Raw genomic sequence first — 12,942 nt, forward strand, 5'->3', positions numbered from 1 at the left:
CAGTTGGTAGAGCATGGCGTTTGCAACGCCAGGGTTGTGGGTTCGATTCCCACGGGGGGCCAGTATGAAAAATAAAAAATGAATGTATACACTCACTAACTGTAAGTTGCTCTGGATAAGAGCGTCTGCTAAATGACTAAAATGTAAATGTAGCTAGTCTCAAAACGAACCTCATTGTGGTTGGCTAGTTCTTGTCCCTCATGCTATCTTTTACAGCCAAATATCACTTCAGAAAACAGTTGTTTGTTTGTCCCGTCAGTAAATCTATCTGATTTACGCTGAAACAAAGTGCTCCTTTTTCTTTATTTTCCCGGATAGTCACCAGTTGTCCTGGGCTAAGGAATGTTTTTTTTGATATGGCCAGCATTGTAGACCATTTCTTCTCCCCTCTTACTGCAGCTTTAGCTCATCTCGAAATAACAGAGAAATGCTGTGAATGTTCAGTTTTGTCACCAGTGCTTGTTTTGTCGTCATTTTTTGTCCTCACGCTCTGTTGCTCCTACAGCACTAATCTAGTGAGCACCTTTGGAGTTCCGCCCAAGCAAGGCATTTGATTGGTTTGAAGTGTTGCGAGGCTTCACTGATTTACACCAGGTTCCGATCCCTCGCTAGCTGATTTCTGCCATGGAACTTCCCCAGGCTTCATGTTTTAGTGAAGCCTGGTTTGTGACGAGGCTAGGAGATGGGCTATGCCGCCTGTCCTGAAGTTGGAGAATTTAGCATTCGTCAAATATTTGTATTTTTATGAATATCTAAGCATACCTCTTGAGCTGTCTATATCCTCCTGGCTGATGTTTTATTTTGTATAAAGAAACTAAATATGCTTCTCTGCATCTCTGCTAAAATCTGGGTAAATGATTGAAAGAATGTGAGTCTATTCAGTGCATTTAATAATTATTGCTAAAGTCTATCAACCTTTCCAGCAGGCATGCCAGCTAAAATAGTTAGACAAGCTAGCTACTCTAACTTGATTGATAGCCTGAAATGGCTTCTTGGTAGCTACTGCAGTTATGAGGTTGGGAGATTGGGAACCTATCTGGGCTAGCTAAAGCCAACTTCATAAAATTGCTAGGTTGCTAGTAGAATTACACAGAAACAACAACAAATCTAAGGGGCACGTACCCTGTGCCCCCTATGGGCATGACGCCTCTGGTCAGGTAGAGAGACAAGCACCAGAGCCAGTGAGGAAATCAGTGCCTCCAAGTGAAACGCAACCTAGCTACATGTAACTATCCCAGAGTGACCTATTTTATTCAGCGTCACCCACCATCTCAGATTGTTCCAAAATCGTTTCTGTAGTTAGAAACAGATAAGATTAGCATTCCTGAAACATTATTTTGTTGAAATGTAATTTGATCTCTGAGAAAGTAAGCTAATTGATAATCAAGCTGACTTTTTTCAATATTCTATGAATCCTATCAATTCAAATGTCCAATTTGGGTGCAATCAATTAGCTTAATTTCTCGTAGATCAAATTATATTTCAACAAAATTATGTTACAGGAATGCTAATCTTATCTGTTTCTAACTACAGAAACAATTTCAGAACAATCTGAGTGTCATGGCTTGCTGAATTGACATGGAACGACGTTCAGTTGGAAAACGTTCTCGAACGTTGCAGATAGAAATCCCATGAATAGAGCCGACGTTATTCCTTATTCAACATGTCAGAGGAATGTTTGTTCTACATAGCATATTTCTATCTCAACGTTCCAAAACGTTGCCTGCTGAAAGCGCCCCAGGTTGTTTTTAAAGGTAAGGGTTCGAATCAAGCCTTTTTCTCTGAGGGAAAGAGGGAGACTTTGCATTGTTGGCTACAGAACCTGGCTATGAAATGCAGTGGGGAACATGGGAGGGTTGAGCGATAATACAAATTCAAAGACAGCCTACTTTTCTATGCTCAAGGTAGAGAAAAACATAGCTAGACTGTTGTTTTACTATTAAACCCAATGCTGCTATTGTTTTTAATTTTGTAAAGCGCCATGTGAATCTTAACCAGTTAAAGGGTAGCAAACTAGAAGGCTGGTGGTGACTGGTTAGCACGGGGAAGCAAGAGAGTCGTCTATGCAATGTGTATAATCAGACGCGGAGCCGGAGCGGAGCCTGTCTGCCTGTCTGCCCACACTCATCGCTTACTCCCCCACAGCTCACCAGCTGATGTAGGCTGTGTGTGCTGGGTGTGGTGCATCCTTCCTACTGCTGAACAGAACTGCGCTGCGCATCTGTGCTGCTAATATGAATTGTGCTTGTACCTGAAAAGCTCTCAATCTCTCCAAAAATGCTTGTCCAGTTCACTTATTAGTCAGATTTAGTCACAGAGATAATTTCGTCTTGTCTCGTTTTATTTAACTGAAATTAAAAATAATTTTCATTTAGTTGAGAAGAATGAGGGATGAAGAGAGCAGTGATGAATAATAGATGGAGAGATGGATGAGGTTACTGGGATGCTGCAGACTCTCCCACTCTTTTTTTCACTCACTCCCCTCTTCATCTGCCTTCAACCGCCTTTTTATTTTAAATCCTGTAAAAAATACTGATATTATAAATAAATAAAAATATCATTTTTTGGGTGCAGTGCCCGGGGGACATGCAGTCAGTGGTCCTGTGTATGTGAGAGTGAGACTCATACCCAGAGAGTTTGGCTCCATCAATTAGTTGCATGTTAGTTGCATAATATCATACCCTGTTTTCTTGATCTTGTTGATGTTTCATAATTTACACTTCTCCTCTTTGATAACACCATATTGGGTGCTTTTTTTCAGATTGCAGACTGACTAGATGATAATCACCATCACTCATGATCAGCCTTTTTCAATGTTGTCCTACTGAGATTGTTCAGGCCCAGTATTAGTGACTCATTATAACATTATGCTAATACAGTTAAGGCAAATAATCACATTTCATAACCATTTGTTTGTGTGTTTTATGGGAGTAGTTGTGATCATACACCCAGCTGTCAGCTGGACAGATATTTGACAGACTGTTACCTCTCTCTCTAACCCCTCTCTACCTCCTCCAATAGATTTAGAGGAATGACCCATAATCCTCTTCTAGTGGTGGGACACGGCTAAACTCCACACAGTGATTTTATTACAGTAATCTCTGGTGAAATTGGCTTAGCTTCCCTTCAGACAGCAACCAGACATGGAGGCACTCAGAGACACAACAAGACAGACAAAGAGCTGCAATGAGAACAGGACAGTGGTTCCAGAGTCTGGAAACAGAGCAACAGAGAGAGGGCTTACTGGGAGTTGACAGTGGTGCAGGTTGACGTTTATTGTCATGAGTCGTGTCCTGGAGGCAGAACTGAGCGATTTCCCCTTAGATAGGCCAGCTGCAAAGTCAAAATAGGCTATATTGTAAAAATTAATGAAAACAAAAAAAAGAGCTTTCTGGTCTTAATTTAAGGTTAGGCATTAAGGTTAGCAGTGTGGTTAAGGTTAGGGTTAGGTTTAAAATCAGATTTTATGACTTTGTGGCTGTTCCAGGCTAGTGACCATGCTGCAGCGCTGCCTCCAGAACAAGATTCATGACGGGAAACGCTAACCTGCAACAGGGGTATGACACTACTAGCAATACGAACTAGGCTATGTTGTTATGTACTTGTGCCATTATTTACCAGTGAAATAAGATAAAGAATATACATTCTATGTAAGCTGCAGACAGCTGATTTTCATTGTGTGGTCTTGCTGTCTGATGTAGCAACATATAGGCACACACACACACACACACACACACACACACACACACACACACACACACAGTGTAATGTTATTGAAATGTAGCCAGTACAAACCAAGCTGGAATGTACCATTTAAAATCTATTCAAGGGGAATACTTTTTGTCTGTGCTTCATGAGCTATTCATCTCTGCATTATAGTAATCCAGCAGCATAGTAAAGAAAGAAGGATAGAGAAGGGAGAGTATAGAGGAATAGTTCACATTTAAATGGCATAGAGGGAAGACTGATTATCGGGAAATGAAAGTGTGTCGAACTTGATACAGCATTTTCCTCTGCATTTTCCCTTTTTTCTCACTCTCTCTTTCTCTCTGCCCTCCCTTTCATTGAGAAGATGGGTCCCAGGAGACTAGCCCAACCCCCATCTGTCTGACCACGCCCCTCATGTGACAGAGAGGAATACTAAATCATGGTTGCCATGGTGACCCTCCCTCCAATGGTGCAGTTTAAAGTAGCAGTTTGGTTTACTCCCTCTGCATCTTTATCATACTTTGGTATCTAACATGTTGTATACCTTAACAGTTCAACAATATGCAGTGTATACCCGCATACACACGCATTGTGCATGCGCAAACACACACTCTGGTAAACACGCACACGCGGCCCCACACACACACAAAATGCATTTTATTGTTGATATCTTCAATACTGTTTTTGAATATGGAAAGAATTTAGCGAATAATACAATAGTAAAGTTGGAGAAGATCTGAGCAAAATAAGACTTGAAGAAAGAGGGAGAAGAAAAGGATTCAATAACCACAAACGAGGAGTTCTTTCAAACACTTTCATTATTTTCTTCACATAACCCAAAAATGAACAGACCCCCAAAAAGTTAATAAATAAAAGAGAAGAGGAGAGAAAAAAGAACTGGGCATGCTTGGGCATGCGATGAGCTCACAGGGTGATGGGTACTTCCAGTCGGAATGGTAGAAAAACCACAGGAGCAAGTAGATCACCTCTGCACCTCTCAGCATCATCAACACCCGCTGGACCAATATTCATAGTTATTCTTTGAATCAGTGAACCATTTCCCATAATATGCCTTAACCATCTTACAGTATCAATCCAGTTTCCAACAGTACCTCAGGAAGTCAAGACTGGGGGAGCAAACCACAGGAGGTTGGTGGCACCTTAATTGGGGAGGATGGGCTCGTGGTAATGCCTGGCGCGGAATTGGTGGAATGGTATCACATACATCAAATACATGGTTTCCATGTATTTGTGAGCCATCCTCCCCTCAGCAGCCTCCACTGGAGCAAACGTTGTTGAAAAATATAACTCCACACGTTTGGCCCCAGCTTTCATTCCTTCACATTGGCAGCTCTGTTTGACTTTGTTGGATAGAGAAACGGAGAGGTATGGGAGGAAGAGAAGAGAGCACACATACTGTAGATTGTGAATGATTACTGACTGGAGGACCAAGACAATCAGGTGGTTGTACTAGCCCCTTACAGACATGCTGTAAATGTCTCAGAGTCTTTGAGTTAGTTAGTCAGCTATAAAAGATAAACAAAACACTTCTCTCTTAGTTTGTCTGTTAGTTTTTTCCCTTTCTTGTTTAGTTACGTCTAAGATGCGGGCTTTGTCATGGAGAAGCAGTGGGATGCAGTATACGGTGTCTGACTCCTTTACTGTACTGTACTGTACTGTACTGTACTGTACTGCACTATAGCTCCAGCCCAGGCTGTCCTATGGAAGATTCTGCTTCTCAGAACAGTACTGGACAACACCTGGAAAGATTCTGCTTGCTCACGACTAAGAGCAACTTGGCAAAGCCCATAAAAGACAACCTTTCAGTATTGGAATGACATTTTAAAATGTATTTTTCTTTTCTTTTTTTCCACCCCAAAAAGTTAATACAAATCTAAAACATACGTGAGCATGCATTTTAGAATATTATTTTTTCTTACTTTATAAAACAAGGCAGTTGGCATTTTTTCAGACGTCTTGCAAATAGCTAAAAAAAAAATATATTTGTTTCTGTCTTGGTAAATCATTGTTTTGAAAGCAGCAGTTTGAAACATAACAGTCTCTGAACTTGTACTTGTGCACACCAGTCTCTTACTGTATGGCCAGCCAGTGGCTCCAGACCAGGTGTGTGGGGTGAGGTTTGGGTAGAAACCTTTAGTCATGATACTGTAATATATATATGAGAGAGAGAGAGAGAGAGAGAGAGAGAGAGAGAGAGAGAGACTGACTGACTGACTGACTGACTGACTGACTGACTGTCTGTCTGTCTGTCTGTCTGTCTGTCTGTCTGTCTGTCTGTCTGTCTGTCTGTCTGTCGGGGCCAGAGGGGCAGTTAGATGACAACTGACAGAATGTCATGCCCTATAGTCCTCATATGAAGTTCAACCTGTACATTAAAGGCCAGAGAGATATTGATAAAGTTGGTTGGAATGTCAATATTTTATACAAATATAGCATATCATCACTCCACTGGACAGCCGTGTATAAGTATTGTACCTGTTGTGTACATGGAATTGTACAGTGTGTTTGTGTGTGTGTGTTTGACAGTTATTTCCTTTAGATAATGATTTCCTTTTGTTGTAGACTATAGAGATCATATTTTACATTAGAGACTTTTGTTGTAGACTATAGGGAGATTATTTTATATTAGAGACTTTTGTTGTAGACTATAGGGAGAATCTTTTACATTTGAGACTTCTGTTGTAGACTATAGGGAGAATCTTTTACATTAGAAACTTTTGTTGTAGACTAGAGAGAATCTTTTACATTAGAGACTTTTGTTGTAGACTATAGAGAGAATATTTTTACATTTGAGACTTCTGTTGTAGACTATAGGGAGAATCTTTTACATTAGAGACTTGGATGAAGCCTTTCAGACAGAACTATTCATACTCCGGTTGCAGACGGATTAGAGTTGATATAGAGTAGTTCCTAGCACATGGTTCAATCTTGGTAACCCAAGTTGGTAAATTTACAAACGGTTTACTAACATAGATAGGTATGGTGCTATAGTTGTTAGAGGCAATTTTTTATTGGTCATCCCGGTTTTTCAGATTGTAAACATGTCTTGTTTCTAACCAGGATCTGTAGTTGCAAAAGCTTTTTTGAAGCCCTATTTAAAAATATTTTCATGAAAAAAGGAAACAAAATGAAGTCTTGGTGAAGATGGTTGGTTGTTAGGATTTGGGGAGCATGGTGGGGTATAAAATTAAAGGAAAGTTACATGAAACAAGTAAAAGAGGGTAACATGATATGGTGTGATGTCATGAGGGGACTACCGGGAAGGGGGAGGAGGGGGGGGTGTGAGGCTGAACTTCTAATCGTGAAGGGGAACATAGTGCCAGAAGGGTGATATGTGCAGGGGGGAGAGGAGGGGGAGGGAGGGGAGGGCACTGGGTAGGACAGCGGACAGGGGACAGGGGACAGGGGGCCGTTTCCCATCCCTTTGAACCTTGTATTACTGGGTGGAAAACACCTGTGTTCAAATACTACTTGAAATCTTTCAAATACTTTCAGCATTTGCTTTAGCCTGCCTCGACTGCCAGGTAGGCAGGGTTTTGCACTTTTGGGACTTTTCTATTGTTTCCAATGCAACAGGCAAGTTCAATCAAGCACAGATAAAGTATTTAAAAATATTGTTAAATAGTATTTGAACCCAGGTCAGGTGGACACAGTCACAACCAGACTAGATACATTATCTTCTGCCTCATTTGACCCGCTACACCATCATACAGGCAGTGCCACCACTCATCTGAGTCTACCACCCCAAACAAACTAAACCAAAAGAACATCAGCAATATTAACAGAGAGAAAAGGCAAGTAAGGAATAAAAAATTATATCTATTAACATGTCATACGTGAGCAAATTAATCATTTTAATTATACGTTTTTAAACTATGATTTAAGATGAAAAACAGGTAATTTCAGGGAGAGAAAGAATAAAAGCAGAAATGTTTTGCAGATCACTGCTTATCTGAAATCTGGGCATTGGGAACCATCTGTATCCCCATATTGTTTATCCTCTTACTGTATTCTTTACAGAAGTGTCAAATGGTCAAGGGCTGGATACAGATAGTCATGATAATATTCATAATAATTTATAATAATAAAAGGAATCAATAGGCAATACATTTTAAATAAAAAAGTGGATAAACAAAATTGCGACTCCAATGTTGAGCAAAATCACCATGACGACCAGAATTGAGCTGGAGCCCTGTGGAGGAGGGATGGAGAGAATAGAATATGTTAATTCCGACTTCTTTCACTAACGTAAGGTAAGCACACACACACACAGCTCTACCTGTACACACACACAAAGCTCTACCTGTACACACACACAGCTCTACCTGTACACACACACACAGCTCTACCTGTACACACACACAGCTCTACCTGACACACACACACAGCTCTACCTGTACACACACACAGCTCTACCTGTACACACACACAGCTCTACCTGCACACACACACAGCTCTACCTGTACACACACACACACAGCTCTACCTGCACACACACACACAGCTCTACCTGACACACACACACAGCTCTACCTGCACACACACACAGCTCTACCTGTACACACACACACAGCTCTACCTGTACACACACACACAGCTCTACCTGCACACACACACAGCTCTACCTGTACACACACACACACAGCTCTACCTGCACACACACACACAGCTCTACCTGTACACACACACACAGCTCTACCTGTCACACACACACAGCTCTACCTGTACACACACACACAGCTCTACCTGTACACACACACACAGCTCTACCTGTACACACACACACAGCTCTACCTGTACACACACACACAGCTCTACCTGTACACACACACACAGCTCTACCTGTACACACACACACAGCTCTACCTGTACACACACACACAGCTCTACCTGTACACACACACACACAGCTCTACCTGTACACACACACACAGCTCTACCTGTACACACACACACAGCTCTACCTGTACACACACACACAGCTCTACCTGTACACACACACACACAGCTCTACCTGTACACACACACACAGCTCTACCTGCACACACACACACAGCTCTACCTGCACACACACACAGCTCTACCTGCACACACACACACAGCTCTACCTGTACACACACACACACAGCTCTACCTGCCACACACACACACAGCTCTACCTGCACACACACACAGCTCTACCTGCACACACACACAGCTCTACCTGTACACACACACACAGCTCTACCTGCACACACACACACAGCTCTACCTGCACACACACACACACACAGCTCTACCTGCACACACACACACAGCTCTACCTGTACACACACACACAGCTCTACCTGTACACACACACACAGCTCTACCTGTACACACACACAGCTCTACCTGCACACACACACACAGCTCTACCTGTACACATACACACAGCTCTACCTGTACACACACACACAGCTCTACCTGTACACACACACAGCTCTACCTGCACACACACACACAGCTCTACCTGTACACATACACACAGCTCTACCTGTACACACACACACAGCTCTACCTGCACACACACACACAGCTCTACCTGTACACACACACACAGCTCTACCTGCACACACACACACACAGCTCTACCTGCACACACACACACAGCTCTACCTGCACACACACACACACAGCTCTACCTGCACACACACACACACAGCTCTACCTGTACACACACACACAGCTCTACCTGTACACACACACACACACAGCTCTACCTGTACACACACACACAGCTCTACCTGTACACACACACACAGCTCTACCTGTACACACACACACAGCTCTACCTGCACACACACACACAGCTCTACCTGCACACACACACACAGCTCTACCTGTACACACACACAGCTCTACCTGCACACACACACACACAGCTCTACCTGTACACACACACACAGCTCTACCTGTACACACAAGCAAATATACAGCTAATGTGTACTTTTTTATTTATTTAGGTATTTACTCTGTATAATTAGGTTAATTTGAGAGATATTGTATTTTCAAATGAGTCTCTCAGTGTCATTGAGAGCCAGCATGTTTAAACAGTAGACTATTAGTGATATCTAACTGATGGGCTTATGTAACTCTGTCATGGAAAATGTGTAGGACTGGATCTATCGTACTTGGGAACGAGCATAACAAATGACCTATGTAATTATCAAAGCAATTGAATCCATAGCATGATATCTCAAATATTTAGAATAAAGATACATCTTTACACTGTAATTCACACGATCATTGGTAGCCTACAACAGCTATGTTTACTCAACACCATGCTACTGAATGATTAACCCTAAGGATGTCTTGTGTATAATTGATGTAGAAGCACTTCATCCTGTCTTTTACGTGGTGCACTCTCCATGCCAAACATGTTGTGTAGATGGCTCAGGTCACTGATCCTATTTGTGTGATATGTGGACATTAGCTCCATGTGTTGGAGTATCATCATGGATGTCTGTATGTTTGCCTAGGCTGTTAGAATATATCATAGTGGGATCTTTGTCCAAAAGCGTTTTACAATGTGATCACTTGCACAATCTACGTCTGTGTTTCATGTGAACCTGTCTTACACAAGTTCGCTGCATTACTTGCCTCACTGCGGCTGCAAACATCCCCCCCCACCCCCCAGTCACCATCACGCGCCCACTTATTGGCTACTGCTGAAGCAAGGCATAAGCTGTTCCCTAGCAACAGAGCGTGGGGCAGCCAATGCGGGGCTGCTTTGTGGAAGGAGCTACTTTGCCAATCTGCTGTTACTAAGGTGCTGGGAGTACAGTGGGAGATAGCTAGCTGAGGCTGTGGTGCGGTGGAGGGGACTATGGGAGGTTAGAGATCCCAACCAGGGTGTCTGTGTTGCTTAGAGAACCTGCCTATCAGGAGACTACACCAGGGCCCGGGATGCTCCCACTTGCTACCGTACACATAAGAGTTAATTCTGTTATTTTGTCTGTATACAGTAAAGTTGTATCTGAGAGCTGTGTGAGTGCAGTTGGCATGTGCATGGAAGTGATTATTCATGCATGTGTATTTTTCTGCATGTGTGCACACAACAAACAAATGACATGACTAAATGTGACTATGAATGTGTGGGTGAGAGGAGGACTCCTTACCGAGTTTGCTTTGAGCTGGGTCAGTTTCTTGTCGTCGTCGTGTTCTAGTGCAATGGGTGAGGATTTCTGTGGGGGGGAGAGGGTGAGATCCCTGCGCAGAGGCCGAGCCTCCAGCTTGTCCCCCTTGCGCAGACTGTCCATCTTTTGCATTGAGTCTGGGGCCGGTCCCTCCTTGCCCTCTTTACCCTCCTTACCCTCCCGCGCCCCCGATGGCCGTGCGGCCTCCCTGTCCTGGCCCTCCCTGGCCTCCCGGCTCTTACTAGGCCGCTGTCTCTGCAGGGTGTGGGAGTGGGCTTCGCCTCCGTGACCATGGTGCTCCTCTCCCGGCCCATAGGGCTTCTGGGAGTTGGAGTCCATGGGCTGCAGCGGCCTCATCTCCATCTCGTAGTTGCTCAGCTTCTCCTCGTCCTGCTCCAGCAGCCGTGTGTCACCACTGTGCGTCCGCTGGGACCTCCACGATGCTGACGGGCAGTCCGACCACCGGTCCCTGGAGGCCTTGTGATTGGACAAACCATGCTCTCGAGACTTGTGATTGGAGGAGGCGTGCTTGTGGCCGTGGCCGTTGGTGCGCCCGCTGCCCCTGGCCTCCTCTTGGACAGAGGGGGTGGTAGAGCGACTGCTGCCCCAGCTGCCCCCCCTGCTGACCCCTTTAGAGGAGCGCTTGTCCTTGTCCTCGCTCCAGCTGTTGGCCCTAAGGTACTCCCCCCCGCCGCGCCCCTCCATCAGCACCTGGATCTCCTGCCCACTACTGCCCCCTCCCCCACCGCCACTGCCCCCTCCCCCACCGCCACCACCCCCAGCATCGTCCACAGCACTCTGCCGCAGGAAGCGTGCGTTCTTGGTGCGGTGTGGCTTGGCGGTGGCGGTGGCGGGGCTGCAGGGGGGCGAGGAGGGGTGACTGGCCTCAGGGCTGAGGTCAGGGGTCAAGTTTGGGGGCGTAGTGCCCTTCATGTAGAGTTCAGGACTGTCTGGCCCTGTGCCGCTGGAGACCACCTCGATGTCATTCTCACTGGAGTTCTGATGCTTTGGCCTTTGGACCTCTACTCCAACAGCAGAGAGACACAGAGAGAGAGACAAAGACAGAGAGACACAGAGAGAGAGACACAGACAGAGAGACAGAGAGTCAGGACAGCATGACACACAACGTAAGGACAGATTTAGAGTTATTTAGCTATTCTCTTTGTTTTGTATTCATGAAGTCCAACCTCTGTCATATGGCCGAGGCCAACTTACCCCATGAATGACATGAACAGCTGTACTGCTAATGTCAACCAGATGATGTCAGTATTATGTAAAGGAAATCAAAGGGACGTGCATATGGAAGGAACCATAACCCCACATATTGACCTTATTTGACCTCATTTCCTTTCCTGAGATGCGTGTAGTTGACGTGCCCATTCTATGATGCAGTCATGCACACAGCACAATAGAATAGAACACCTCTTAGACAGACAGACAGACAGACAGACAGACAGACAGACAGACAGACAGACAGACAGACAGACAGACAGACAGACAGACTATTCCTGACCACTCCTGTCCTGTCTGTAGACTAGACTCTGCCTCTTTTCAAGGTTTTTCAGTCAGCAGCACCAGAGAGAGAGAGGGGGCTGGTTAAGCATTCTACTCAGTTACGCCAGTCACTCCTTTCTCTCTCTGCATTGACTACCCTACCTCGCTGTCTCCCAGATGTCTGCACCCAGCCAGTCACAGCACTCACACAATCTTTACTTTGCTCAACAGGCAGCACAGCACGGCAAGGCACAGCACAACACTATCACTCTCACGCTAAGCCTCAACAGTGCTCAAAGGGCTAATTTATCATGTGCAAGTGCACAGATATTGTATGCAAAGGGTTTTGCTGGCACATAGGAGCTTGGTGAAATGACCCGTTTCAGTTAGGACAAATGCTGTTGTCGTGGCTCTGAGGATAAACCCAGCCTCCTAGGGAATCTGTAACTGTGAGTCTTTATAATGTCATGACATTAAAAACAGCCATCAAGGTATCGTCAGGTACGTGGAACAAACAAACAAGCAAGGGACAGTATATGTCAGGAAGTGTGTGTGTGTTTAA

The 12,942-nt window shown here is 44.5% G+C and overlaps 1 protein-coding gene across 1 annotated transcript in view; it reads right to left on the reverse strand.

Annotated features, from left to right (window-relative positions):
* Positions 1-5,976: 5,976 nt before the first annotated feature.
* Positions 5,977-12,942, reverse strand: part of LOC121576741 (junctophilin-3) — a 27,932-nt gene continuing 20,966 nt past the window's right edge. Inside the window, exons 4-5 of the mRNA XM_041890138.2 lie at positions 10,869-11,908; positions 5,977-7,921 (exon numbers count right to left, since the gene is read on the reverse strand). Of these exons, the coding sequence (XP_041746072.1) occupies positions 7,841-7,921; positions 10,869-11,908 (1,121 nt within the window). The 3' untranslated portion in view covers positions 5,977-7,840. The remainder of the gene's footprint in view (positions 7,922-10,868; positions 11,909-12,942) is intronic.

Source organism: Coregonus clupeaformis, chromosome 29, assembly GCF_020615455.1.
Source record: "Coregonus clupeaformis isolate EN_2021a chromosome 29, ASM2061545v1, whole genome shotgun sequence".
Taxonomy (NCBI): Eukaryota; Metazoa; Chordata; class Actinopteri; order Salmoniformes; family Salmonidae; genus Coregonus; species Coregonus clupeaformis.